General features: G+C 40.1%; 1 protein-coding gene across 2 annotated transcripts in view; it reads right to left on the reverse strand.

Annotated features, from left to right (window-relative positions):
• glcci1a (glucocorticoid induced 1a) overlaps positions 1 to 26,183 on the reverse strand; it is a 134,735-nt gene that overhangs the window by 52,725 nt on the left and 55,827 nt on the right. For both annotated transcript variants that reach the window (XM_007904777.2, XM_007904776.2), the window contains exon 3: positions 18,716 to 18,805. In XM_007904777.2, the coding sequence (XP_007902968.1) occupies positions 18,716 to 18,805 (90 nt within the window). The remainder of the gene's footprint in view (positions 1 to 18,715; positions 18,806 to 26,183) is intronic.

Here is a 26,183-nt window from a genome sequence, read left to right on the forward strand (position 1 = left end):
ACAGAACCTAGTGCAGAAGCGGATACAAGCTGCAGAGTTCTGAATGGTCCGCAGCTTGTGAAAAGGGAAGAGGTGGGAAGTCTGGCAAGTAGATAGTTAAAATAACCAAGCCAGGACATGATAAAAGCATGGATAAGGGTCTCAGCAGCCCAAGGGGAGAGATAGTGGCAGAGATGGGTAATGTTGCAAAGGGGGGGGGACCTGAACAGGTAAAAGGTACAGATGCGAAGTTGAGAGGTGAACAAGATCCAGAGGTTCAGGATTGGCTCGGTGGAATGTGTATCCATGTAGATTGTTGCCGTTAGCACCTGTGGAAAAGCCTCTGTCTTATCGACATTCAACTGGAGAAAGTTAGCTTTCATCCAGAACTAGATGGGTCAGAACAGTAGCGGTCCTAGAATCGAGGGTGGAAGCAGATACAAAAGTGGTTATCATCCGAATACAAGTTAACACCATGCTTGCGGGTAGAAGAGGACTAAGGATAGAGCTCTGAGAAATGCCACACAACGATGTGGGGGCTGGACAAGTAGCCATTCCCAGATATGAAATGGAGATGCTGGGATAGGTAAGAATGATACCAGGCGAGGGCAGAACAGTGACAATATAGTGCAGAGAGGCGGTGGAGAAGAATAGAATGGTTGACAGTGTTGAAGGTGGCAGAGAGGTCAAGGAGGCAGAGAGAGAGCCCTGGGCACAGATGGAGAGAATGCCATTTGTGACTTGGACCAGGGAACTCTCAGTAATGTGAGCAGTGAGGAAGCAAGCCCAGACACCAGAGCAGAGTCACAAACCCACAGTAAGTAAAATGTTACGCTTTTTCCACAAATACATATTTTTGTTTTATATCGAAAATGTAGTGGGGGGGGGGGGCTGTATAATTTGATTTGCAGTTGTCCAATTGAGCACAATAAAAAGTCCCCAGAAGAAAGAAACACTTACACTCGTATTCAAGAGTGCAGATAAATTATTGTACCGAACCCTACCTACATAAACATAATTTCAGCCCTCAATGGTATTAATTGCAAACCTACCCATTGTGAAAAATACCTCCCCACGCACAACAGAAAGAGGATGGATTACATGCAACTGCCAGCATTAGTTTAACATAATACTACTAATTTAATCAGTAGTATTCAAGGCATAATACTCCCATTTCCCAAGGGCCACTGTTTGACTTGCTCCAATTTAATAGAAATTTAATATTGTTTGAGCAGATGCCATGGTTCTTAGAAGACACTGTAGCAAAGAAAAAAAATTCTTGGGAGTGGGGAGAGGAGCTTGATTGTCCTTGCATGCATTGAACGATGGAGTCAATCATCATTTGCTGAGACATAGTTGCTGGAGCATGTTACAGACTATGTGGGAAATCGGAGTTGCCTGCTGGCAACACAGCATAATTTCTCAATGTTATTCTGTGCTCTCAGCAACAACCAGGCCATATCAAGTTCACGCATGACTTTATTACAGATGACTCTAACTGTTGATCCCTGTTACGTTGTTATCCAATATACATACAAGAAAAGGCTCTGGTCTACGCAACTGTACAGGAGAGCAACAAGGATGACCCCAGAGGGATGAGCTACTAAGGCTCTTCAGACTTGAGAAGGGACATCGCATTGGGTACCTTGTATATAGAGGATATAAAATGCTAACTGGGATTGATAGCCTAAACCTAGAACAATACTTTTGAATACAACTAGACAGCAGGACAAGAGAGTCCATATCCGTAGGGCAAAATTGGGCACTGTGTAAAATGGCTCATTTTGCCCAATACAATGACAAAAATCCTATCTAGTTCCTCCTTTCAAATAATGTGCATAATTTAAATTCTAAATCCCTTATGATTCTGCAGAATACAAATCAATGCTTGTTATTGCTTTCTAAAGAAGGGGCCACAACGGGATCCCCCAAAGCAAAGTAATTTAACCATCCCTTTCTTCCCTGTTCACAATGCAGCACCCAATAATATTTTTTCCAATGATACAGTGCCTTATTCATGTGGAAATGTCTTAAAGCACTTCAAAGCATTGTATTGTGAGGTGTAGTCACTGTGTCTGTAGACGAACCCAGCAACCAATTTGAGCACAGCAATGTCTCACAAACAGCCATTGCTCAGTGATGACATCCACAAGCACTGGGTTAACTTCCACATGTATGTGGAGGAACCCAACTATCTTTCTGCCTCCAACCTTGATTCCAGAACCACTGCTTTCTGACTGATTACTTGTCAGATATCAAGTTCTGGATGAGAACTAACTTTCTCCATTTGATGTCCTCAAGACAGAGACTCTCCTGCTTGGTTCCAGTCAGCACCTTCTCACCTCAGGTGCTGACCGTATCCCTATGCATGGATGCATTCTCCCTCACGGAACCAGTGTAGAACCTCAGCGTCTTATTAGTCTCAACTGTTCTTTAAAGCCCACATCCACGCCTTAACCAGTTCAGCTTTCTCCCTCTCTGTAATATTACCCATCTCCACCACTAACTCAGGCCATCAGGACCCTTATCCAACTCTCCCTCCACAAGCTGCAGATTATTGTCCTCTCCTGTACTAGCTCTGAAGGCCTAGACTTATCCTCACCCTGCTCCACTGATTCTCCAATCCCAAATGAATGAGTTCAAGATCCACGTCCTCACTTGCTTTGTTGTTGAAGTAAATGGGCATACGTATCAACATCCCACAAACAGCCATGGAGTGAATAACCAATTTTATTTGATGGTTTGGTGGCCAGGACAAATAGTGCCATGAGATCTCTTGTATCCCCTGCTGAATAGGAACTCAGTGTAACAACAGCGCAACACTGCACTGTAATGTTAATGTAGACAAGGAGCTCAAAGTTCCGACGTGTAGCTTGAATCCACAATCTTCTGACTCAAGAAGCAAGAGGGCTATCGAACAGAGAGCCAATCTGCTGGTGCACAGCACGCTATCTTCGATTGATTGTTTAAGGTTTCCGATATATAACCTGAATAATAAAACATTTCAATTCAGAAGAAATTCTCTCAATCCTCTAAATATTTTGGGTCTGCATTTGATTTTATGATCATTTCTGCACAAATTTACCACTGGAGGAAAATAATCTGCTAAGGCTTTGTTCCAGACACCCATTTTCATTATGCCCCGATGATGTACAACTGGGTAAAGAAAATTGGCTCCTAATGAATCAAAGAATCAGAAAAGGCCTTCAGAGAGCTTATCTTTTTCATTTGCCTCATCTATCGATGTTTAAGAATGATTGTTTTATTAAAAATAGTATTACAGCAGTGTTTCTGTATAGTGACACTCTACTCCCATTATTAGCCCTGAAATGCCATGTAGTCTTTGCCTGGGAATACATTTGTCTTAGAAGTGGGTGGAGGATGAAAAGAAACAGTAGTCCCTTTCTCCACAGTTACTTAAGAGTTACATCTCTAGTTACATTCTCTAGACCTGCCCCATTAAAAACCTTTCATTAAACTTTACATTGGCATGAAAACCTTCCATCTGCAGGAGGGGGCAATTTTCATAGATTCATAGATTGTTACGGCACAGGAGGCCATTCAGCCCATCGAGTCTGTGCCGGCCTCTTAGACAGAGCAAGTCACTTTCACTAACCCCAATCACCAGCTTTCTCCACATAACCCGGCAAACCCATCTTCCCCAGATACCTATCCAGTTCTCTCTTAAAAGCTGTTATCGAATCGGACTTCACTACCCTTTCAGGCAGATCATTCCAAATTCTAACAACTCGCTGAGTGAAAACATTTCTTCTAACCTCCCCTCTGCTTCTTTTGGTAGATATCTTAAGACTGGTCACAGACACACCTACCAGGACACAGACACACCTACCAGCAGAAACAGCTTTTCCTTATCTAGCCTGTCGAAACCTTTCATGATCTTGAAGACCTCTATCAGGTCCCCGTGTAACCTTTTCTGCTCTAATGGGAAAAGTACTAACTTCTCCATCCTGTCCTCATAGCTAAGCTTCCCCATTCCTGGTATCATTCTCGTGAATTTCCTCTGCACCCTTTCCAGTCCTTAATGTCCTTCCTGAAGTAAGGTGCCCAGAACTGGACGCAGTACTCCAGCTGAGGCCTAACCAGTGTTTTGTATAGATTAACCATAACCTCCCTACTCTTATACTCTAAGCCCTTACTAATAAAGCTCAATACACCAAATGCCTTTTTTACTGTCTTATTTATTCATTCCAACTCCACAAAGACAGCTCCTGCACACTAGTTACAGACACAACATGGAGCATCATCTACTTAACTGAGTTGGCTTCAAAGAAAACTATTGAGATAAAACTGGGGTAATAAGGAGAAAAGAGGAATGAAGAAATGGTAGCATGAATCTCAAAGTAGGCCCGTGTGAGGAAAATCTGAACACCAAGGCAACACTGATAAATTGACCGACTAAAGAAATGAGGTAACGTAAAACCAGAGTGAAAGGCAGCAAATGTAAACAAAACTGAAAAGCTCAGCAATATATTTTGTGCCTAGGGTTATTAGGTTCCCCTTTGAAAGGGAGGAAGTTCTGAAAATAGAGGGAGAGATTATGATAGCATAAAGGACTCATTTTTGTTGCATTTACTGCTGTGGTTTTTGTTTTGTAGGAAAACATTTAACACCTTTGGGTGTTCATTCATGGTTGGTGGAATGTGTGAGAAATGTGTTCCTAGTGCTCAGTTACGTTTTACAGCAGTGCATGAATTAAACACAACAGCATAGAACTTCCATCATCCCGGCACGTGTTTGTCAAGATCATCACAAATATTACAAACCCTCCTATGTTCCAGAGATTGGAGGCATATACACTTAAAGCCTGACCTCCAATGGTGGGGTGGGAGATGTGAAGCAAGCTGTGCCCCTGAGAGGAGGGAGTGGTCAGAGTTGTGGGGTTTGAGGACGTTGCAGTGGTAGGTTGGGAGAAGAACATGGAGGGATTTCAAACTTAGGACGAGGATCTTGAATTCTCCACTGGTAGATGGGAGCCAGTGGAACCGGATGAAGATGTGGGTGACAGGCTTGCGTATCCTGGTGATGAAAAGGAAACAAGTTGCAGAGTTCTGGACAGCCTGTACTTTTTGAAGGGAAGAGGTGGGTAGTCCAGCAAGCAGAGATTTGGTGTAATCTAGCCTGGACATGGTGAATATGTGGATTAGGGTCTCAGCAGCCCGAGGGGAAAGGCAGTGGCAGAGGTGGCAATGCTGAGGTGGGGGAAAGCTGAATGGATCGAGGCTCACACGTGAGGATTAAAGCACAGTTGAGTCAAACAAGACATCAAGGTCTGTACGTGCTCCATGAGGTGAAGTGTGCATCCAAGTAATTTGATGCTGTCAGTGCCTGTGGTGAGAAGACGCTGATGGGAGCCAAGCAAGAGAGCCTCTGTCTTTCATGATATTTATCCTGATCAAATGGACATGCCACCACCATAGCATCGCCCAAGTTCAATAACCGAGCTTCAATCAACACTGCACTGAAAGTGGAAATACACGCAGAACATTATTGTTCTGTATTAGATAGAAGATCGTACTGTGGTTTGATTCACATTCAGATTAGACAGATTTCTGATTTAAAAACTGAAACTAGCCTTCAAGAATGCATCGCAGGTCCTGTACTAATCCTATTTCACACTAATGACCTCCTTAAATTATCTAAATCTAATGTGTTTTATATGTTGATAGCAAAATTCCACTATATCCTCAGAAATCTGCTGAAAATGTTGAAAAAGTGGTAATTGAGTAAGAATGTGGTTATCAAGTGAATAGATAACAATCAGATTACTCAAAATGTAAACAAAACTAAATCTTCATTTGTCTTACTCCCCATACCAGAGAACCTGGAGATAGCAATGTAAATATAACTGTGGGGATGTCACTACCGTAATGTCAAAAAAGACATTGACTGGAGTGTTTCAACTGTGTCTAGGGTACAGCCCATTAAAATGTTGTGGATCCATAAAACGTGGTCCCACATTACAAATTGCCGAGATATAGTTCATCCACTTACGTAATGTCACCGCCGACCGCATGTGTGCAAAAAGCCGCCCAGTCACCGGCAGCTGCTCTCGTGAGGATTCCCAGCAGTTTGCTAGGGAACCAGTGAAAGTCAAGTCCGAATCGTCAAGAGAAATGACAAATCAAGATAAATTATTCCATCAACTACAAAATAGTGATGAAATCAAGGCCTTCAGTATATAAAACTAACACTGATGTTTGAAAACCATGCTTGCTGTGTAAATGCTGCATGGCCTCTGGCCAAACTTCCCATTGAACACAACGATTTCTCCTGGGAATCCCACGGACAGCACAGAGTCATTAGACTATCTCTGATGAGGTCTGAGCTACAGTCCCATGTTTCCCAGTGATTTTAACTCAAAATCAAAATCCGACACAACATGTTGTGATTCTTGGCAATTTCAGCTCAGACTCAAAATCATTTTTAGACAAACATTAAATGACTACGTCCTGGAGGTTTTTTTTAAAAAACAGGGAGGGCACTAAAAATATGCCCCCAACATCCAAACATTCTTTGAGCTCCTGGACTTTAGCATAAGGTTGAGATTCTGGATAGGCTCAAAAGGCTTAAAATCAACAATCCCCTGGGATGGATGTACTATATATACCCCAGGGTACTTGGAGAGACAAAGCAGAAGATTTGTGCAGCATTCAGACATCATGAGGGAGTCAATCAGAAATTTGCCTGCTGGAAGCAAGCAGATGTTGTTCCCATATTCAAGAAGGGCAACAAAACTAAACCTGGCAACTATAGACCCACCACAACATAAGGGGCTGCCAGGATCCTAGTAGCAATGCAGAAGAGACAAATGATGATCCCAATTGTTCAAGGAAGGAGCTATGAGCAACGAGTGGACAAGCTAGGGCTCCAATCTTGAGAAAAGACAATTCAGAGGTGACCTCATAGAGATGCACAAAATTTTAAATTGTATTGAAAAAAAACAAATCAATAATTTAAAAATGCACGAAGACAACAGAACAAGAGGACATGGGTTTAAGAATTCCAAAATGCAACCTTGGGACAATTACCAGGAAGTTTTTCTTTACTCAGAAGATGATTATTGACTGCAACAGGTTGCCAGGAATGTGTTTGAGGGCAGGACACTGGACTCATTTAAAAAGTAGCTCAATACTGTGATGGTTGGGTAGAAATTTTGGAGAAATTCAATCAGATAGGCCATCGGACCTTCCTTGTCCAAACCAATTTGTCATTTTGCGACCAGTACTTTCGAAGGTCAACATCTGTAGAATACAGCACTGTATAGTATTATCATGATTACAGATGATATAAACATGAAAGCAAAAAACAGAAAAAAGTCCTGTATGTAAATCTGCACCTACTGCTTTTTAAACTCATCATAAAAAGTTGTCCAACTCATCGCAGTCTTATCTGTCTGTGTAGTTAGCTCTGGACTAATTTGAAAAGGTCAGACACAGGCTACTCCTGGACTAGGAAGGTGAAGAATGTCAGCATATCCTTACAATGGATTCGTCACAAAGGTGTAAAAGCACACGTCTGGTTACATGAAGGAGTTTTTCACAGGAGACCCATAAAACATTGTTTTGTGGAGACTTACCAGGTATCAGTTACTTAAGTAAAACAAAGATAAAAGTTTATTCGTATCATTTATCAACTCTTCTCCACCAATGTAGCTACGACTGGGCTCAGAGGTTTGAAGTGCTGCAGTGGCAGAAAATCACATGGGAGCTGCTCAGAACACTGAGGTTCATTCCTTCCTGCAATTTCAGCATGGAGCCATCTGCTGCTGTAAAATAAAATGTAACCACACATGGTACTCCCCGAGGACAATCCTTTTGCACATTTCACCTTGGGGGGGTACGGCAGTGTATCACTGGAACTTCAGTTCCACACCACCTGAGCGCCGAAGTCAGAGTGGAGTCTCCGGATCCTCTAGTGCAAGAATAAATGTAGGAAGAACAAGATGACTGCGGGAAGCAGGATACATTGATCAATCGCCTAAGATTGTATTTCATTAATCAACTAAACTTGTGAGAACAACTTGCACTTATCTAGCAACTTTCTTGTAAGATGAACGCTAGAAGCACTTAAACAGAACAAAATAGGGTCATTAACTTTAACACTGTGCTGCAAGATTGCTAAATATTGATCTTGCTCGTAATTGCTCCCGTCAGGGCACTTGTTTTGGTTACTGAAGGTTAAGATCCTTTTTCAAGTTGTTTCTTCTCCCTTTGGTGTCTGTCAGCACAGCCAAGAGCTGAAGTGAGACTTCTACCAAGTAAGGATCTGGAGCGAGCTGAACAAATGTGCTGAAGTGAGAGTCGAAGCAACCATCCCTCTTCCTTCAATATTCCCTCCCTTCCTGCAAGGAAATATCTGACCTCGGTCAGTCACACAATCAAAGTTAGTAGATCAGTTACTGTTAAATGTTGGATGAGCTTGTATCTCCACCGTTACTCAACACCACCCACCAGCAAGGTCACAACTAATATCAGATCAGTGCTGAAACCCACAATATGTGGGTACCTCTTAACACATATCAACTGGAATAGTTTGGATATGCATCTTTAATGAAGAGCAAAGCTTGAATTAAATATGTATATAAAATCACATCAGATGACTTTATTCCTACCTTTTGTTACTATTCTAATACTATTTGACAAAACGCCATTGCCAAAAAAAAACTCTAATGTTGGTTTGTGCATGAACAAACACGTTGAAGTCAGATATTTACATGATCACATATCGGATCGATTTCAAGATCCTCGCACTTGTCTACAAATCTCTTCATACCCTAGCACCTCCCTACCTCTCTGACCTGCTTACTCCCCACTCCACCACCCACTGCCTCCAAGTCTCTTGCTCGTCCCTCATCCCCTTATGCTCCACCATCAGCGACCGTGCTTTCAGCCACTATGGCCTGAAACTTTTGAACTCTCTCCCTTAATCCCTCCACCTTGCCCCTTCTTCCGCCTGAAGACCTTCCTCTTCGACCGTGCTTACGGTGCCCCTCCCTCCAGTTCGTTATTTGGCACCTAAGATATGACATTTTAGTTTTGGTATTAAATTCAGTTTAAATTTTCAAAGCCGATATTCTAGTGTCTAAGAAATGAGGGAACCCAACTTCCAAACTTGATTTGCACACAGCAATATCCCACAAACAGCCATGAAGTGAATGATCAATTTTAAGTGGCTGATTGCTGGCCAAGACACCAGGAGAAAGTTCCTTCTTTAATCTTTAATGTCCAGCTGAAGAGACAGACAGGACCTCAGTTTAACATCTCATTTGAAGGATGGAAACTGTGACAGACTCCCTCATCATTGCAACGGAGTGTCAACCTAGACTATGAGCACAAAGGACCAATGTGGGCTTGAACCCACAGGTTTCTGACTCAGAAGCAAGTTTGCTAACAAGTGATCCAAACTGACAGCAAAATACATTTTGTTGCACTGAATGAACAAATATAGAAATGTTCTGAAAACAGTTCAGCAAATGCACTGAACTTTTGCACCAACATTGCAACTTCTTCATATTACAAAAGCGGTATGAAGAATCTACAAATTCTATTTAGAAACGTTTTGTAACTACAGACTGCTTTAGCATTCGACACAACATGTTTAGCATCACCAAAAGCCACTGCTTAAGAAATGTTTTGCAAAATTAAAACCAAAAGCAAATCTTTCAGGTCAGTTGCAATCATTGCTAGCTGTAGCTGGGTTTTGCTTAGTTGCATTTCATAGTAATTAGATTTCACCCTCCGTTTCCCTGTTACAAATAGGTGAATGCAACGTTTCAAAACAAAGTCAAAAATCGAAGACATTTGGCCTTTTTTTGTTACAGCAAAAATAAGTTTAGAAGAGCAAAAATGACAAACTTCACCAGTAACCTAGTTTAGGTTGAGAACAGTTTTCCCAGGGACCTGGATTTGATGCCGGATCCTAAGGAGCCAGATTGCAAGCATTCTCAATGACTTCGGGCTAAGTGGCATTTCTAGGCTATCTTAGGTCTATTTTGTACAGCTCTTTGGCGCTCAAAAGCTGAATAAATTGGGTGTGAAACATGAAAGCACAAAGCAATTTATACTGCAGTCTGACTGCCAAGACCACCTTGAAGAGCGAGTTTCACCAAGACGTAAATCTACACCACCACAGCATAAATCCAGGTATTGCAAACCTATTTGGCCTTAGAAAATTGCCCCTTAAAAATTCTTGGGCGAATTCCATGGATCATTGAAGAACTTTTTAAAAGTAGTATTTTAAATATCATTAAAGCGCCCAAACTCACATTAAATACTAACCAGGGTCTGCTGCCAGCTGGCAGATCTTTCCATGTGCTTTGTTACAGTTAGCAGAGCTCCCCTCAGGCCTGCAGGTGTAACTGGTAGCACAGACTAAATCAAAATCCTATTCTCAATTGAACGAGCACTGGAAGTTGGGTTACATCACTTCCAATAGTATAATGCAGGCCGCCCGCACAGCACTGGATCATAAAGGTCAGAAAGTGACAGGTACAAAATCTGACCCAAAATAATGCGTCCCCATTTGTCACACATTTATATGCTCTGTTAGTTGAACTCTGCTGAGTCAGAAGTTAGGAAGCCACCAGTGAATGCAATCCTTCTGGGTCTCGGGAAGTGGGAATCCAACTCTTATAAAACCACATTTGGTATTGCTCCTTTCATGTTAGGACATGCCAAAGCTGCCAATTTGTCACAATAACCAATTTTATTTGGGGGATTGTTGGCATGCCATCAAATGCCATCAATTAACGAAGGCAAAACCATAAATATATGCCACTTGGGTGAGATACTGGAGGGTGGATGGCAACCATAGAACTGATCTCCAGTAGAAGGGCAGAAAAAATTCAAAACGCTTTCAGGAGAGAAGGAGGAGCAGGAAAAACAAAGTGTAGCTTCTTGATCACTCTCCTTTGTGTTCCTACTAAGCATCAACTAAAACTCAATTTATTGTAAACAAAGTCAACCATTTTCTTTCAGTTCACTATTTTGCAATGTATTGATGACCGATTTCAAGCCATATTAAGCTCAGCACCAACTCAAATGCAAGTGTTTTCTATACAGTTCTGTTTGGATTCAAATTTGAATTTACAAATAAATGAAGCTTGTTTAAATCAGATTAGCAACGATTCCCCCTATATAAAATATCAGGTGATTCACATTCAACAACCTTATACTCACTAAACATCTCTTCAGTGTTCCTTTACAGAACTGTAGGCAAAAAACACAATTGAGTCATCCCCGTATAAATAAAATCTGGAATGAGTACAGACTTTTGACAGGTCATTAATATAACCAAACCACTAAAGAACCTGGTGCACAGAGCTCAGAGGAACAGAAGTGTCAATTGTGCCAGACAATGATCAATGAAAGCAACTCTTTGAAGCCTGCCCACAAGATGTGATTTAGCCCATTACACTGAACTATTTGATAAAATTTTTGTAATTTATAAAAATGTACGACAAGGTTGACAATGTCGAAAGGCTTTTTGTGAGATCAAGAAAAATATTGTTGTCTATCTTTAAATCAATACTGGCTTGTCTGGCACACTGAAGTAAGGCTGTTGGAATTGAATATCACAGATGGTAATCAGACTGCCAAATGTTATTGAGAATATTGATAGTCCATCTGAAACAATTGCTTCATGCATTAGAACCTATAAGGAGTGATAATTGCAAGATTTGCTGCAGTCATTTCTCCTGGTTAGGAGGGAAATGTGACTCGAGAGATTAATTTGCAATGAAGAAAGACACGATGGATTGGAGATGGTCGGATGAACAGTATCCCGACACCAATGCGGTCAAGGACAGTTGTCTTATTTATGGAAGTACACAGCAAAATTGCTCCCATTCATGAGTTTTTGATATGCAAAATATCATCATCTTTTCAGCTCTCCAAGCTATTCAAAAAATTTGAGCCTCTAAACCCTTGTGTTCAAGGACAATTTGTGCTCAACACCTCCCCAAGCTTGGACAGACGATGCAGCATAATAAACCTGTAGATTAACGGGGCTCTCCTACAAACCACACAAGGAACACCAGCATCAATCTGACAGAGAGCCCTGTAATCCATACGTTCTTCAACGTCCCTACTAATCACTTAAGCACAGTTCTATCGGAGTTACAGCTCAATTACCAGATCATATTTCTAATTCCTCCATCGAGGAAAGGGACAAAAAGCTGATGGCTTGAATGCTCAATACTTAAATCCAGGATTGGAATCTGCACAGATAATTTCCTTGTGTGTCACACGACAATGAATCAAGACGCTACCCTTTTCTGTTTTTTCGAACAAAACTGCACTGGACGTAAGATTTGCATAACTGTTTTCCTCCTGCAGTGAGCAGTGAGCGAGAGAGAGAGTTACCTTTCTGTCAAGTTAAAACTTTCTTGCTTACTTTGTTTCTTCTTCAAACTGCCAATAGAAGTCATTCCTACTCAGATAGTAATCCCAATCTAGTTTAATTACTCCTTTCTAAGCCATTTTGTTACATGAAGTACCATATTTTAATTTGTGCTTAATAATTTTAGGTTCACCTTCAAATGTGCGATCCATTTAGCTGAAAACAGCTACCTTACAATTATCAACAACAATAACTTGCATTCATGTACTGCCCTTCATGCAGAATAAGTAGCATCTCGGAGAAATCACATCCATTGTGGAGTCCTGTAGCTTAGTGGTTAGAGCACTCGCCTTGCAAGCGAGACACCTGGGTTTAATTCCAGGCAGAGGGTGAAACCTTGAGCAAGTTTCCTTACTCCACACGCCTAATAATAATCCTTCCAAAAAAAAATAATAAATTAGTCATTTTCAATCCACGACTGTTTGTGGGACACTGCTGTGTGCAATTGGCTGCCACAAATATACAGTTAATTCACTTTACAGCATATTCTGTGAACGTCGAGAACAGGTGAAAAGCGCTATATCAAATGCAAGGATTATTACTATCCCATTGGCAAATTCACAGTGGTGTGATGACTTAATGCAAGCAAAAACACCACAACTTGTTGAAAAAAGGGACAATTACATTGACAAGAAAACTAGTCATAAAATCAGGCATGTTTCAACAATAACTGCACAAAGAGGATGAAATTCTAATTTACAGATAGTCACTGGTAATTCAGTTGCCTAGATATCAATTGTCTGTCTAAACAGTCACATGATCGGATGTGAGCAAAAATAGACCTGCTAATTTTCTATGATTGTTAAATGATAAAAACACATTTAAGGTAATTTTACTATTGTAAAGATGGGAATCATCATGGAGAGATTCTTGCAAGTTATTTAAAAGCAAATTTTCAACCAAAATATGAATATTGCAAATTTAGTACTCAACACATCCCTTTATAGCCTGCGGCTGGCTTATGAACGTGATGGGGGCTGAGACCAGTTGAAGGAGTTGTCCTTCACAATGACATGTTAAACTAAGATTTCCTCTGCCTATTCTGGCAGACGTCAAAATGTCATTATTTTATAGAAAACGCCAGCAGTTCTCTGTATCTTGGCCAATGCTACTCCCTCATCCAAAAATAGTGATTCAATTGAATCATTCACCTCACTGATGTTTGTGGGACATTAGTGCAGATCAGCTGTTTGCCTAAGTAAAGTAGTCAATACACTTCAAAATAATCATTATTTCTTTAATATAAATTACTTAATGACCGAGGAGTTTAGCGAGCCATTTCTTATGGTGTAGCCAGGTCCACCGTACTTCTGGTTTTCAGCGGGGATCCAACATAGAGCTGCTCTATAAATGAGGCAACATTATATCAAAGGGCAACAACACAATACAAAATTAAAATTTTGTAATTTTGTATTGTGTTGTATTGCAAAGGGCAACAACAACTTGCATTTATATAGTGTCCTTCACCCATTTCAGAGAGCTTAACAAGGGTGAAGCTTAACGCTGAACTGGGGAGAGAAAAGTGACCTTAGGCACAATCAAAGAGTTTTTAGGTAATAATATATATATATATACACACACACAATAATCCTTGCATTTGATATAGCACCTTATGATGGCTTCGAGACATCTCAAAGTGCTGCACAGAATATACTATAAAATGAATTGACTGTATATTTGATGGGCGAAACGCCCAGAATAATTGCTGATTTATTTTCCCTGCAGAACACGTTGAAGAGATTTGGGAAATTTTACCACATACCATCCCACCCTGAACCTATTTACCACAAAGTTCAAGTGTACTGGCATGGACATGCACGGGTATGTTTTGTTCTCGTCAATTAATAGTGCTGTTTAGAAACACCAGTAACTAGCAGTACAGTAGCCCTGACCAAACAATACTGATGCCCTTTCAAATTCTGCAGTTTTGTGCCAATATCCCGGTGCCTTGACATTACTTAAGCTTGAGATATCCAAAGCAAACAGTGAACTTTGCCAAGAAAGAATGAACACAACTAGCTACGTCTTCACATCCTGGCTGAGTTGGTAGCACTCTGAGTGAGAAGGCAATGGGTTAAAGCTCCACCCTGTGACTTGGAACTCATGTAATGTTGGTTGACACTTCAATGCAAAGTTGGGATTGTGCTTTGTTGTTGGAGATGTCAAACTTCAGATGGGACATTAAATCAAAGCCTCATCTACCTGTTCGGGTGGACATTAAAGATCCCACGACACTATTTGAAAGGAATGTTCAGGCAAACAATCCCCTAAATAAAATTGGTCATTCACTTCATGGCTAGTTGTGGGACATTGCTGTGCACAAATCGGCTACCACGCTCTATTATATATCCTGTTAAGTGCTGTCTGATGTCCTACCATTGTGAAACACACTATATCATATGAAAGGATTATTATTGTCATTCTGTGCGATGAATGCCCTTGTGCTTCAGTGTTCAATAATACCAATTTGACGTTAGTGTAGTCCAATTCCTGAACCAAACCTTCAGTCATTCAGGGTGAAAAGCATCTGTGGTAAGTTTAAATAGAAAACAGAACAATTTTGCAGAAATTCAATGAAACCTCATCAAAAAGAATTGAAATAGCTGTAGTCTCGCCAATCCTGAGACAGTGAATGGCGTGAAAGTTCGCACTCCTTTAGTTTATACACAGAAAGACAGCAGGACTGTTAGGGAAAGTGCTGAGGTTTAATTATCTTTGTATACATATTATTAGTGGCTTGTTACAAAGTGGCATCTGCAGAGGCCTGGGAGTTGGTTGCTGCCCCTGAAGCACACTTGCTTATCCATCGCTTCAAATAGGGAATGGTGTGCGGCACAAAAATGAGAGAAAAGGAATGGAGCAAGATTCAAAATACACAAACCAGATAACTTTGCATAGTAACACATTTAGTGCCTAAATGTCAAGAGCTATATCTGTCAAATATCTTAGTGAAATAAAGAAAATAATTACATTAGAAATGAGCCTTCAAAGTTTCAGATTCAGCCATTCACAAAATCAAAGACTGATTCTAATACCTCACAGTCTAAATGTCTCTTGATGTATAATAATAATGCTAATTGCACACAGAAATACTTCTTGACATGCTTTGTACCATGTGGGAATAAGGTCAACAACCATTTTTTAACTTTTTATATATATATGTGTGTGTATAAATAATATACATTATATATTCACACACAATTTTCTCTTCCTTGAAGGCACTGCCTCATTCTTGCATACAGTTGCATGGACAACCTCGTAAAACCTTACCAATGCAGCCATTCACCATTTGTGGGCTCAGACAAGGAGTCTCAACACTATTCAACTATGGGGCCATCACAGAATTGAGCCCAATGCTGTTCCTCACCTGATGTTCACACAAGTACACTTTCCACAAGGGATTTAGTGGTTAGGAATCAAAGACAGGAGGAACTCTGTCTGATTCAACTCCACTCCAAACTGAGGTAGTGCGAGCAATTCTATTAGCTCCAAGGTCATCCTGAGTGAGATCAACGACTCAATCAGCACAGACTGGGCATCAGACCAAAGATGTAGCTCTGTTTACTCTAGAAAGTAGTCTTACCAAATGAATAATTGGGAAATACTTGACAATATATTTTGGCCCAGATTTCAGCTAAGACTGAGTAAAACCCACATCCGTTGCTTTAAGAATGGAATAAGTAAGGCCTTTCCTCAATTATCTTTCAAATAAAACATGCTCTATTGGACACTATCCAATAATCTCCTGAGGAAAATGGAAATCTTCCAAGATGACAATGTTCCCAAATTCCTTTTTAACCTCAAAAACACACAAAGCAGGTCATTTCTCATAGTAACACACAAACAGTGCCTAAATGTCAAGAGCTATATCTGTCAAATATCTTGGTGAACCAGAGAAAAGAAATACATTAGAAATGGACTTTCAACAGTTCTGGATTCTGGTTGAGAAACAGCATTGGGCTCAATTCTGTGATGGCCCCCAAAATGCTTCGTCCACAAGTAAACAAAGATGCCATGATGGTACAGATTTAAAAACAGTATTATGGCAAATCATCTAACACAGTAGTGTTTGAAACAACAAGGAAGAATAAAGGAAGAATGATTATTCAGTAGTGTTGGGCATCCAAGCTCCAAAACAATTTTTGCACGGATGTGAAGAATAATCACTTCAACCAAATTATACAGCAAGCACTTTAAAATGGCAAGTTACCTCAATTGATCACTGTTCAAAGATGGGGCTGCTACTCTAACTTCCACTTAACTACATCCATACAGTGAGGGAGCAGGTGCTAAGAAGGCAGTGTGCAGACCTCACTAAACAGGGCAACTAACGCCAACATCCGCTGATTAAATGATTGTGACCTAAGTTGCTATTCAGAGAGCAAATGGTGACACAACTCGACAGTCAATTTATGAAGCCACGACAAATAATCGCAAATTAGGTTGACAACAAAGCAAACCAAAAACAAAACCTCACACATAATTACAGCAATCATCTCTTTTAGCAGCCACACAATCTCCAAGACACAAACAGTTAGTTAAAACAGGCAGTGCTGTGTGCTACACTGAAAGAAGGTGGGCATACACACTGCAGCATAATAAATGGAGAAATACTAGACCCTGGGATAGGGTGAAGCACATGTAGACAGTTTGTTGTTTTGCCTTTTGTAGTCTTTCTTCTAGATTTCCTCTCCAATCCAATCTTATTAATTGCAAATTCTAGGCTGACAATCCATCAAAGAGCATAGACGCACTAAATTGTTGGGAGCTGCCATCCTATGGATCAGGCAATAAACCAAGGTTTCATCTTTATAGTCAGATGGCGTTAAAGATCCCGTGGCATTATTTTAAAAGAAGAAGGGAGTTTCTCCCTGTAAATTATGTAAATTATTATATTCTTGAATATACAACAACAACTTGCGCTTATATAGCGCCCTCAACTTAGGTGCCAGTTGAGTGGAGGCGCCAGGTGGTGGATTGGGGAGTGAGGAGGTCAGAGAGGTAGGGATGTGCCAGGGAGTGAATGGATTTGAACACGAGTGTGAGGATCTTGAAGTCGATCCATTCAGTGATGGGGAGTCAGGGGAGCCTGGCTAGAATACATTGAAGTCCAACCTCTGTACGCTTGCTCTTCTCTACCATACCTAGTAAAACATGGTTAAACCCTATTCAAAACACAACACAAAAATGAAGGCAATAGACAATAGCAACAAACTGCATTTATATTGCGCCTTTCACTTTGGGGGGGACTACCCAAGATGCTGAAACACGTGGAGTAAACTATCATAGGTAATGAAAAAAGTAAACTTGTATTTTTATAGCGCCCTTCACACGTGTTACATACTAGTGACACCTAATAGAAGAACATCACAGAAAAAAATACATTGCATTGTGGATGGAGGTTTTTTGATTGGGATGACGGGAATAATCAACGATCTGTGAGTACATAACAAGCCACTAACACACTTGCGATGCTGGAATGACATTGTATCACAACAGCAAGGATTGAGGGGATTAGACACAGGCAGACATCTGAATCCCAAATAGATTATCATCTCAAATACTCTTCTGAATATATTAATTTGGTGATTATTTAATTTTCTGAATCTCAACATTGGGAATGTTACCAGTCAAATCTTGCATTAACTCCACTAATAATCCTAATTAAAGCTGCAATGTTTGTTTTGTGTAGGTTTGCTTTCTCCTACCACTACAGACCACCAAGAGGTAAATAGCTCATGATTTAATCCTCTGATTTAATCACTCTGGCATCAGAAACTTGTCATGGGGGTGAAAAAAGGTAAGTAAACCCATGTCCTATTAAGTACCATAATTAAACTCTGAAGTGCTGTACCTCCAGGACTCTTGTGTCACTGGCACTTTGAAAAACATGTACAAACCCTGGACACTAAAATCTTTCACCACGTATCATAACAAGGGTGGTTTATTACAGCAGTCAGTTAGTTTTACTGAACCACTCATCAAGATTATCTATTTACACACAAATGTGTAAACAGTTAAACATCACAGGAAACTAAGTATGAAATAACCCACAGCTTGCAGAGCATTTGGCTTAGTTTCATAGCATCCGTTTCTAGAAAATTACTAATAGCATGGTTAAAGCAATCCGGTCAGGAAGTTGATCCAATGTCTATATTTTTATATAACATTATAAGGTAAAAGACACAAGATCCAAGTCCTAAAAAGATCTAAGAAAAAGTACAGGGAGAGTACTGGAATGCCGATCTGGAGATTCACAACCTGGTTATTTATTATTATTTATTGAACACTGAGTTTTGGGCAGCTCAATCATTACCTCCTTCAGCTGATCAGCACTTCCCCACGAAGCAGAGCGCTGATGTGTGCTTTTCTTTTCTGTTCCTTCATCTGACCAGAAACTCGGTGTCTGAAAAGTGAGAACAAAGCCATTTTTTTCTCTTTTTTTAAAAAAACATTCTGTACATAAATATATAAAGCAGAAAGGCCAACATGCCTCTTCAATTAGTTGATGAAGCTGATGCCTAAGCCCTAAGAGACCATTCACAGCAGCATTTGTACAGGTACGACAAGAGTTTGGAATACAGCATTATAGGAAACAATTACAACCGGGTTCTGTTTACTTAACCTGTATGGAAAACATATACTATTCTGATGAAACAGTTAACATTTTTTCCCTCTAACACATTCTGTGTTTCCCCAGTACTTTTTTAAAAATCTACAATGCACATTACTGTCTCCCATTCACCACAATTATTCTCTCCTGAAGCCTTTGACTGATTTACACTTCAGTATTTCGCTTTCCTCTACAAAAATCAAAAAAGGCATTCCTTTGGATGAATTGAAATCTGACACTGAATTGAAATCATTGTTCTTTTATGAAGCAAGCAAAACAGAATCAGAAATTACAGCACAGAAGAAAGTCATTCTGCTCTCCAAAGCCTGCTGGTGTTAACTTCTCCCACTGGGGGTAATACTGTAATTCTAATTTCATGCACTTTCCCCATACCCTTCCATATTATTTTCTCTTCAAATACACACTAATACGTACTTTCCTTTTAAATGTGGTTATGGTCTTAAAACATGGAATGCTTTCCCACAAGTATATATTGAGACTAACAATTTTGTGTGGAAAATACAACTTCCCTGCAACTCTTCAATGAGAACTACATTACAGAAACAGGCCATTCAACTGACTAGTCCATGCTGGTGCTCAAGAATCCACAGGAGCATCTGCCTATTTTAATACCCTCTCCCATACCCCTCAATCCCCCTCTCCCTCATGTATGCAGTGAATCTTGAGCTGATACCCCCTCTCATCAAGGCTGAGACTGATAGATTCTTGAAAAATAGAGGGATTAGGGGATATGGGGATAGGGCAGGTAATCAGAGTTAGGTGAGAAGATCAGCCATGATCTTATTGAATGGCGGAGCAGGCACGAAGGGCCGAATGGCCTACTCCTGCTCCTAATTCTTATGTTCTTATCACTCAGTGTGTAACAAGAGCATGTACAAAAATTAAATATAAGTAGCATCTCAGGAAACATTGTATGGAAATTAAACTAGGAGAACATTTTTACAATTTTACAATGTGGGTCAACACACAAAGTAATTTAGAGGTACGAACAAGGCTGATCACAAAGTGGAAACACTGCACAAGGGTGGTTTTATCGCACCATTTGTTTCCACCACAACAAGCTAATAATAGGAATGAGTGCATCAGCCAAATTCTGAATTGGGTTTGATTATACCAATTTCAGTTCCCTCCACAGCAATGGGCAAAGTTATTGACTCAAGCGAAACAAAAACACAAAGAGCCCTTGAAAGTTTGCCTCCAAGTCCTTACTAAATTAGCAGATGGCAATTGAGATGGCAAAAGGAGCACTATAATTAGCCTCGATACACTTGGGATGAAGAGAGGAGTGGCACATAAGGCTGAGTTTGTGCTTCTGATCACAATCTATGTATCCCTGCTAGGTGTGCTTGTTTGAAAGGTTGTGCATACGAACATCTGAAATTTCAGTCAACGTTTTGCGTTGACAAATGTTGGCAGGCAATTGGATTTCCCCACTAAAATCAGCATTTAGACAAGGACAAAATTGGCCTCAGCTATGATTTTCTCCACAGTTGAAAAGCCAGTTGATATGTAAGAATAATTCTTGCAGTTAATGCTTTATCACAACATCAAAGAGCTTCACCAGATTTTACTGTGAAGTGTAGTAACTGTATTGGGATGTCATCCCCTACGTGAAAGACGCTTTACAAATGTAACTTTGTATTGCATTGTATTTACAGGCAAGCATGACAGCCAATTTGCACAAACAGCTATGGAGTGAGTGACCAATTTTATCTGCTGAAACTCCCTACTATTTTCAAATGGTGTCATGGGATCTTTAACACCTGAACAGGTGTATGGTTCCTCGATTCAATGTTTCATCCAATATTCAGAATGAAATGGATTTAAAAAATGCCCATTACGTGAGATTGAGTGGACCAATAACATTTTTTAAATTGTAGTTCAGCAAAAGTTGACTTCAGGCAATAAAATGGTAAGAGGAGCAATTACATTTTTAAGAAAAATTCAGAACTGGGTCGATTGTACTCAAGCGTTGGAGACGCTATCTGTGTGGAGAGTGCTATATAAATGCAAGCTCTTGTTGTTGATTGTGGTTTAAATGGAGAACGGAAATGACCAAATTCCAATGTGGACTTGTCAACATGGAGGGGGATACTGAACTCTCTCAATTCCTCAAAGATTAGAATACAAGTGGGGAAATGTAGTCAAATTACACAGATTGAAATCCAAAATCCAAATTAAATTTGGGTTCCCCATCCATGTCCCTAGTTACAAAGCTTACACAGTTTTTTTTGGTATTAAGAGTACAGTAGAAGTATATGGAGGGGATACAAAACATCTTGCAGGACAATTCCGGAACAGTAAGTTTGTTTTATGAAAGCTCTGGCATGAAAATGAAACGTCTGCAAATAATTTCACAGACAAAAAGTACCATGTGGCCTTGGATTTAGGAACACTGTTTTAAAATTTAAGATTAAGCAGAATTTTGTTTGTAAATTCACTCTCAATTTGGAAGCTGTTTGTCTGCAGTTCTAAAAAAAAAGCCAGTTTCCAAATTAATAACTTTGCCAAATTCTATTTTTTTTAAAAAAAAAGAGTGCTATTAAGAGCAGCACAGTGGGAGTCTGCGGCTTCAAACTGTTTACACACCTCAGCTGTGTGGTACAATTCAAGCCGAAATGAGAGAAATACCCTTTCACTTAGGCATTTTGGCCTCATCTTTTTGAGAGCACACATTTCCTAATGCTACGAACCTTAAACAATGTAAACGGGCACAACCGAACCTCCTTAGAAACTCAAAAGTTCTTACCAAACCTACACAGAATAGATTTTCACAAAGCAAGAGATGCCAAGTCACACAAAATAGGATACCTGTGTAACTAACATCAGGCAGAGAGAAAACGCATCCCTCTGTCAACACCATTTCAAATGTCTCCACAGAACAGCATGAACAAGGTGTACCACAGGTAGTAACACTTTACATGATGTTCCAGAGTCAGGAGGGGGTCAGACATGAGATGAAAAAACAAGAGACACAAAACAAAGGAGAAAACAGTTTAGTTAATTAACTGCACAACAAAAAAAAAACTGATAACTTTTTTTCCAAAAATACTGCCTTAAAATTCTTCTCATCTTAACCACCGACTGGCACCAGGTGCTGCTAGAATGCAGTTGTCCATTGCCCACATAACTGATGTCAAGTGGCCAGAAGTCAACATTTTGCCAACAAACTCTTTGTGTGAGTTGTATCTATCGAATAGGCATTGTAGCAATTCTCCAAAAACATGGTTCATGAACTGTACCTCAAGGCACTTAAGGTAAGGAAGTTGATTTGTGAAGCACTGACATAGGGAGTTGCTCAGCATTGAGCAGGTTCTGGCAAATTGGAAATGGTGACAGAGAAATAACTGGCGATAACAGATCAATTAACCCGACCTCAATGATTGGAAAAGTAATTACAGAAACAAAATTGATTATCCATATAAGAACCAAATAAATTCTAGTCAGTGGCTTCAGAAAGCGAGGATATTGCCTGTCAAACCTCATGAGATGACATTGAAAATTGACTTTAGAAAGTCGTACGATGTGTACTTTCAAAAAACCTTTATCAAAGTACTACACAAGAGACTATTTAAACAGAGGATATCTTTAATGAGCGGGCTACATTGAAAGAAATGGAGGTGTGGAAGTATGGATATACTGTGCTTCACAGAATATATCGTGAAGTGACTGTATTTGTGGGCGAACTCGGCAGCCAATTTGTGCACAGTATTGCCCCACAAACATACAACCTGGTTTTGTAGATTCAGTACAAGGTAGTGAAATTTGCAGGTGAAACAGACATGCAAAGTTGGGGTGGGGGGGAAGAGAGAGAAGATAATTATGGAAGACTTACATGGAAGGCTCAACACCTGGAATAGTCTGTCATTGGTACAGTCAAATGTAAGATGCTATACATGAGAAGCATCTTTACTTCATGAATAGAACTTAACAGTGGGAAATTGAAAGAGAACTGAACTAAGGTTTAATCGACTTATTTCTCATGATGCCTAAAACATCGAGGCGACGATGAATGAGGTAACCTGGATGTTGAGCAACATTGCTATATACAATATACATATGTATGCAGCCTTTCCTGTCAGGATGTTAGGCAACATTGCCAAATACAATATATACTCTTATGCACTTGTATGCAGCCTTTCCCAAAGCAATTGTACCGGAGCCAAGGATCAAAATTAATTAAATTGAGATCCCCAGAAGCCATCCTCACAAACAATAGTGGACTCTGGTCAGACTGCACCTAAAGTACTGCGTAAAGTCCTAGTCAATGTACCATGAAGGTGCTGCCAAGACTGTTCTCACATGCCAGCACTCGTGGAGCCCAGGAATTTACAGGCCAACTCCTCCCACAAGGCATTTAGTGCATGATTGAGATTTTTACATACACCCCACCATTACAGTTTAATCAAAGGGGTGGGCACCTGTAAAAACTAATTTACGCACCAACCTCCCTCAACTTTAATTTTGATTTAGATACTGGAGAGACTTCATCACAATGCCGGGTAATTCTCTCAGAAGGAATAAAGAAAACAAAATAGTCAATCCCAGCTACAGACAACTTAAGAGTAGGCATCTACAAACTATATTGTGGACAGTGTGGTGAAGGTCTCTAAGGAGGTTAAAACAATACACTTGTTTTAAAAACAAATTTACAAGAATAAGTTTAAAATAAAATAATCCTAGTATGGCATGTCGGGAGGATATCTCAAAAGTGTTTCACATGACTTACTGTAAAATAGTGGCATTTCTGTTTCTCTTCATTAACCACCATATTATCTATCATTTGCCTTGCCCAGCCAGCTCCTCTACCTTGTTGCTGAATTAGTTCACCACATTCGTGCAGTCCAGCAATACAGTGCATTCATAATAGCCAACCTTACAAATTATTCAACCCAATTATCAGCGGGTCAGGCAATTCTCTCAGAAGAAGAAATAAAGAAAATAGTATTTTTTGATTTTAAAGAATTTGACTAAGACAACATATTGAGACTCTCCCATTAGGTGTTCATCACCCAATGGAAGGCAATAACGGCTCCCTTCACCCAGAGAACATAGTAAAGCTTGCCAGACATTGCTTTCAATGACAAACTATGCGTTTTTAAGTTGGTAAGAATCCAGGGATACCCCCAATACACACTATGGGATCCCAAAGCCTGGCTCTTTCCAACCTGCACCTAATAATCTCTGGAATTGGGATAGCAAGATGCATCCAATAAATATCTCCAAATTGTAGATGGCATGCCTAGAACTGCCTGGCTGGTTTGGATACTCTTTAGCACAATGATGATTTTCTGCATGTGTCAGATACCAGCTGAGTAAAATCATGGGCAACCGAGCTGCAGAATTGTGGACCATCAAGGCACTATAATATAGGGTCACAGTTCATGGACTCAAACCACCGCTTTATAATTGTGAGGGGTGGGCGAAGTGGGGTTCACTGATTTGGTTGCATAATTTGCTGCAATGGTAAGGATAAAGTTCGGTGTTCCACCGGGCAAAATGATATTCCACTTGCACAAAAGTTGCACCTTCCAAAAACCTATAAATGGTGAAAATATGCACATAGTTGTAACAAACTCACTGGAATGTTTTCAGGCAGAATTGGAAGATAGTATGTTAATGAACTAAACATGTGGCTATTCACATATGGTCTACATGTGAAAAATATTGTGGTATAGATTAGCCTCCCGCCTGGGCCACGTTTTACTAGTCTGGCCCACAAACATCCTTTTGCAGCCTGTTCCATTCGCTGGGCTTCATTCCCGACAAATTAATTAATTACTAATGCTCCTTATTTTTCATGCATTAAAGACCCACGTCTGAATGCTAGTATCTTTTAGTTGCATATTTTTCTTAAAAGGCATACTTTAAGCAGCATGTTTTAACTTTAAACAAGACTTCACTCAGTGGGTTGTTTGGATGTGGAATTCACCACCTATTGAGGCTTGATCAATAGAATCATTCAAGGGGAAACTGGGTAAGCACCTAAGAAGTAAAAATGTTAAGTGATATAGGGAAAGCTGGAGAGTGAGATTAATAAATAAAGGACATTTTAGAAAAACAGGTGGCTGTGGCATAGACACGATGGGCCGAATAGCTTGAGTGCTGAAAATATCTGTTTCCCATGTGTTTGGTTAAGGCTAAATATTATATTCTCACTTGGGATGTCAGATTCCATTCTTAAAGGGGTGGATAGAATTGAACGGCCACCTTACTACCACATCCCTGGCGCATCACAACAAGACTTTACCCGCTCTTCTTCCACCAGCACCCCCACAAATGTTAGTCCAGTCAGTTCAGCGCTCCAAGACCCTACCCTGGATGAAGGATACTGCACAAATGTAAATTGCTGTCCAAACCAGGAGTCTAGTGGGGAGGTAGGGATTTTACACTCACACGTCCTGGGATTCCATGCACGTCGATAGGTAGGTAATCCCATAGGGAACAGAAAGAATATGTGACTCTGGACAGTCTTTCCCGTGATGAGTGGGGAACGAGAGAAAGCAAAGCTCTGCAGCATTATGATGTAGTTACACATGCCAATTCTAATGAAGCTTCATTAAAAAAAGATAAAATCTCGAGATTATAGGTAGTTGCAATTTGTCTAAAGAGAATCGAAAAATGCAAATCAAATATTGTAATCTTACCAGTGACTCTCAGGACAAATATAGCTGATCTAAAACCTTAAGTAGAAATTACCTGTGTGTGACAAGGTCCGCCTTTTGACCTGTGCTGCATTAAAATTAGATCCGGATGATGCAAATTTGATTCAACAGATTTGGGCACCTGTAATGAAGGCTGCCACACAACCAACAAGACACCGCAGAAGAAGGGAAACTGTATAAGTCACAGCAATACTTTTATTCCAGAGAATCCAGTTCATTTAAGCATTGAAAATCAAAGCAACTCCTGAAGCTTGTTGTGTAAATAATGGCAGGGTGGGGGGGAAGAATGTGTACATACTACATCAATGCAGCACAACAGGGTCTCGATTCCTGTAGGGCATTTGGGTATATGGTCTATAAATTAGACCACTGGAACCTCCGTTCAAAGTGTTGAGCATATAACAGGGCAGCAACATTAAAGCATTCTTCTTTCCATAATTACAGATATACATTAAAAATACCACCTTCACCTCTGAAGGTATGTT

This window comes from Callorhinchus milii, unplaced genomic scaffold, assembly GCF_018977255.1.
Source record: "Callorhinchus milii isolate IMCB2004 unplaced genomic scaffold, IMCB_Cmil_1.0 Scaffold2, whole genome shotgun sequence".
Classification (NCBI taxonomy): domain Eukaryota; kingdom Metazoa; phylum Chordata; class Chondrichthyes; order Chimaeriformes; family Callorhinchidae; genus Callorhinchus; species Callorhinchus milii.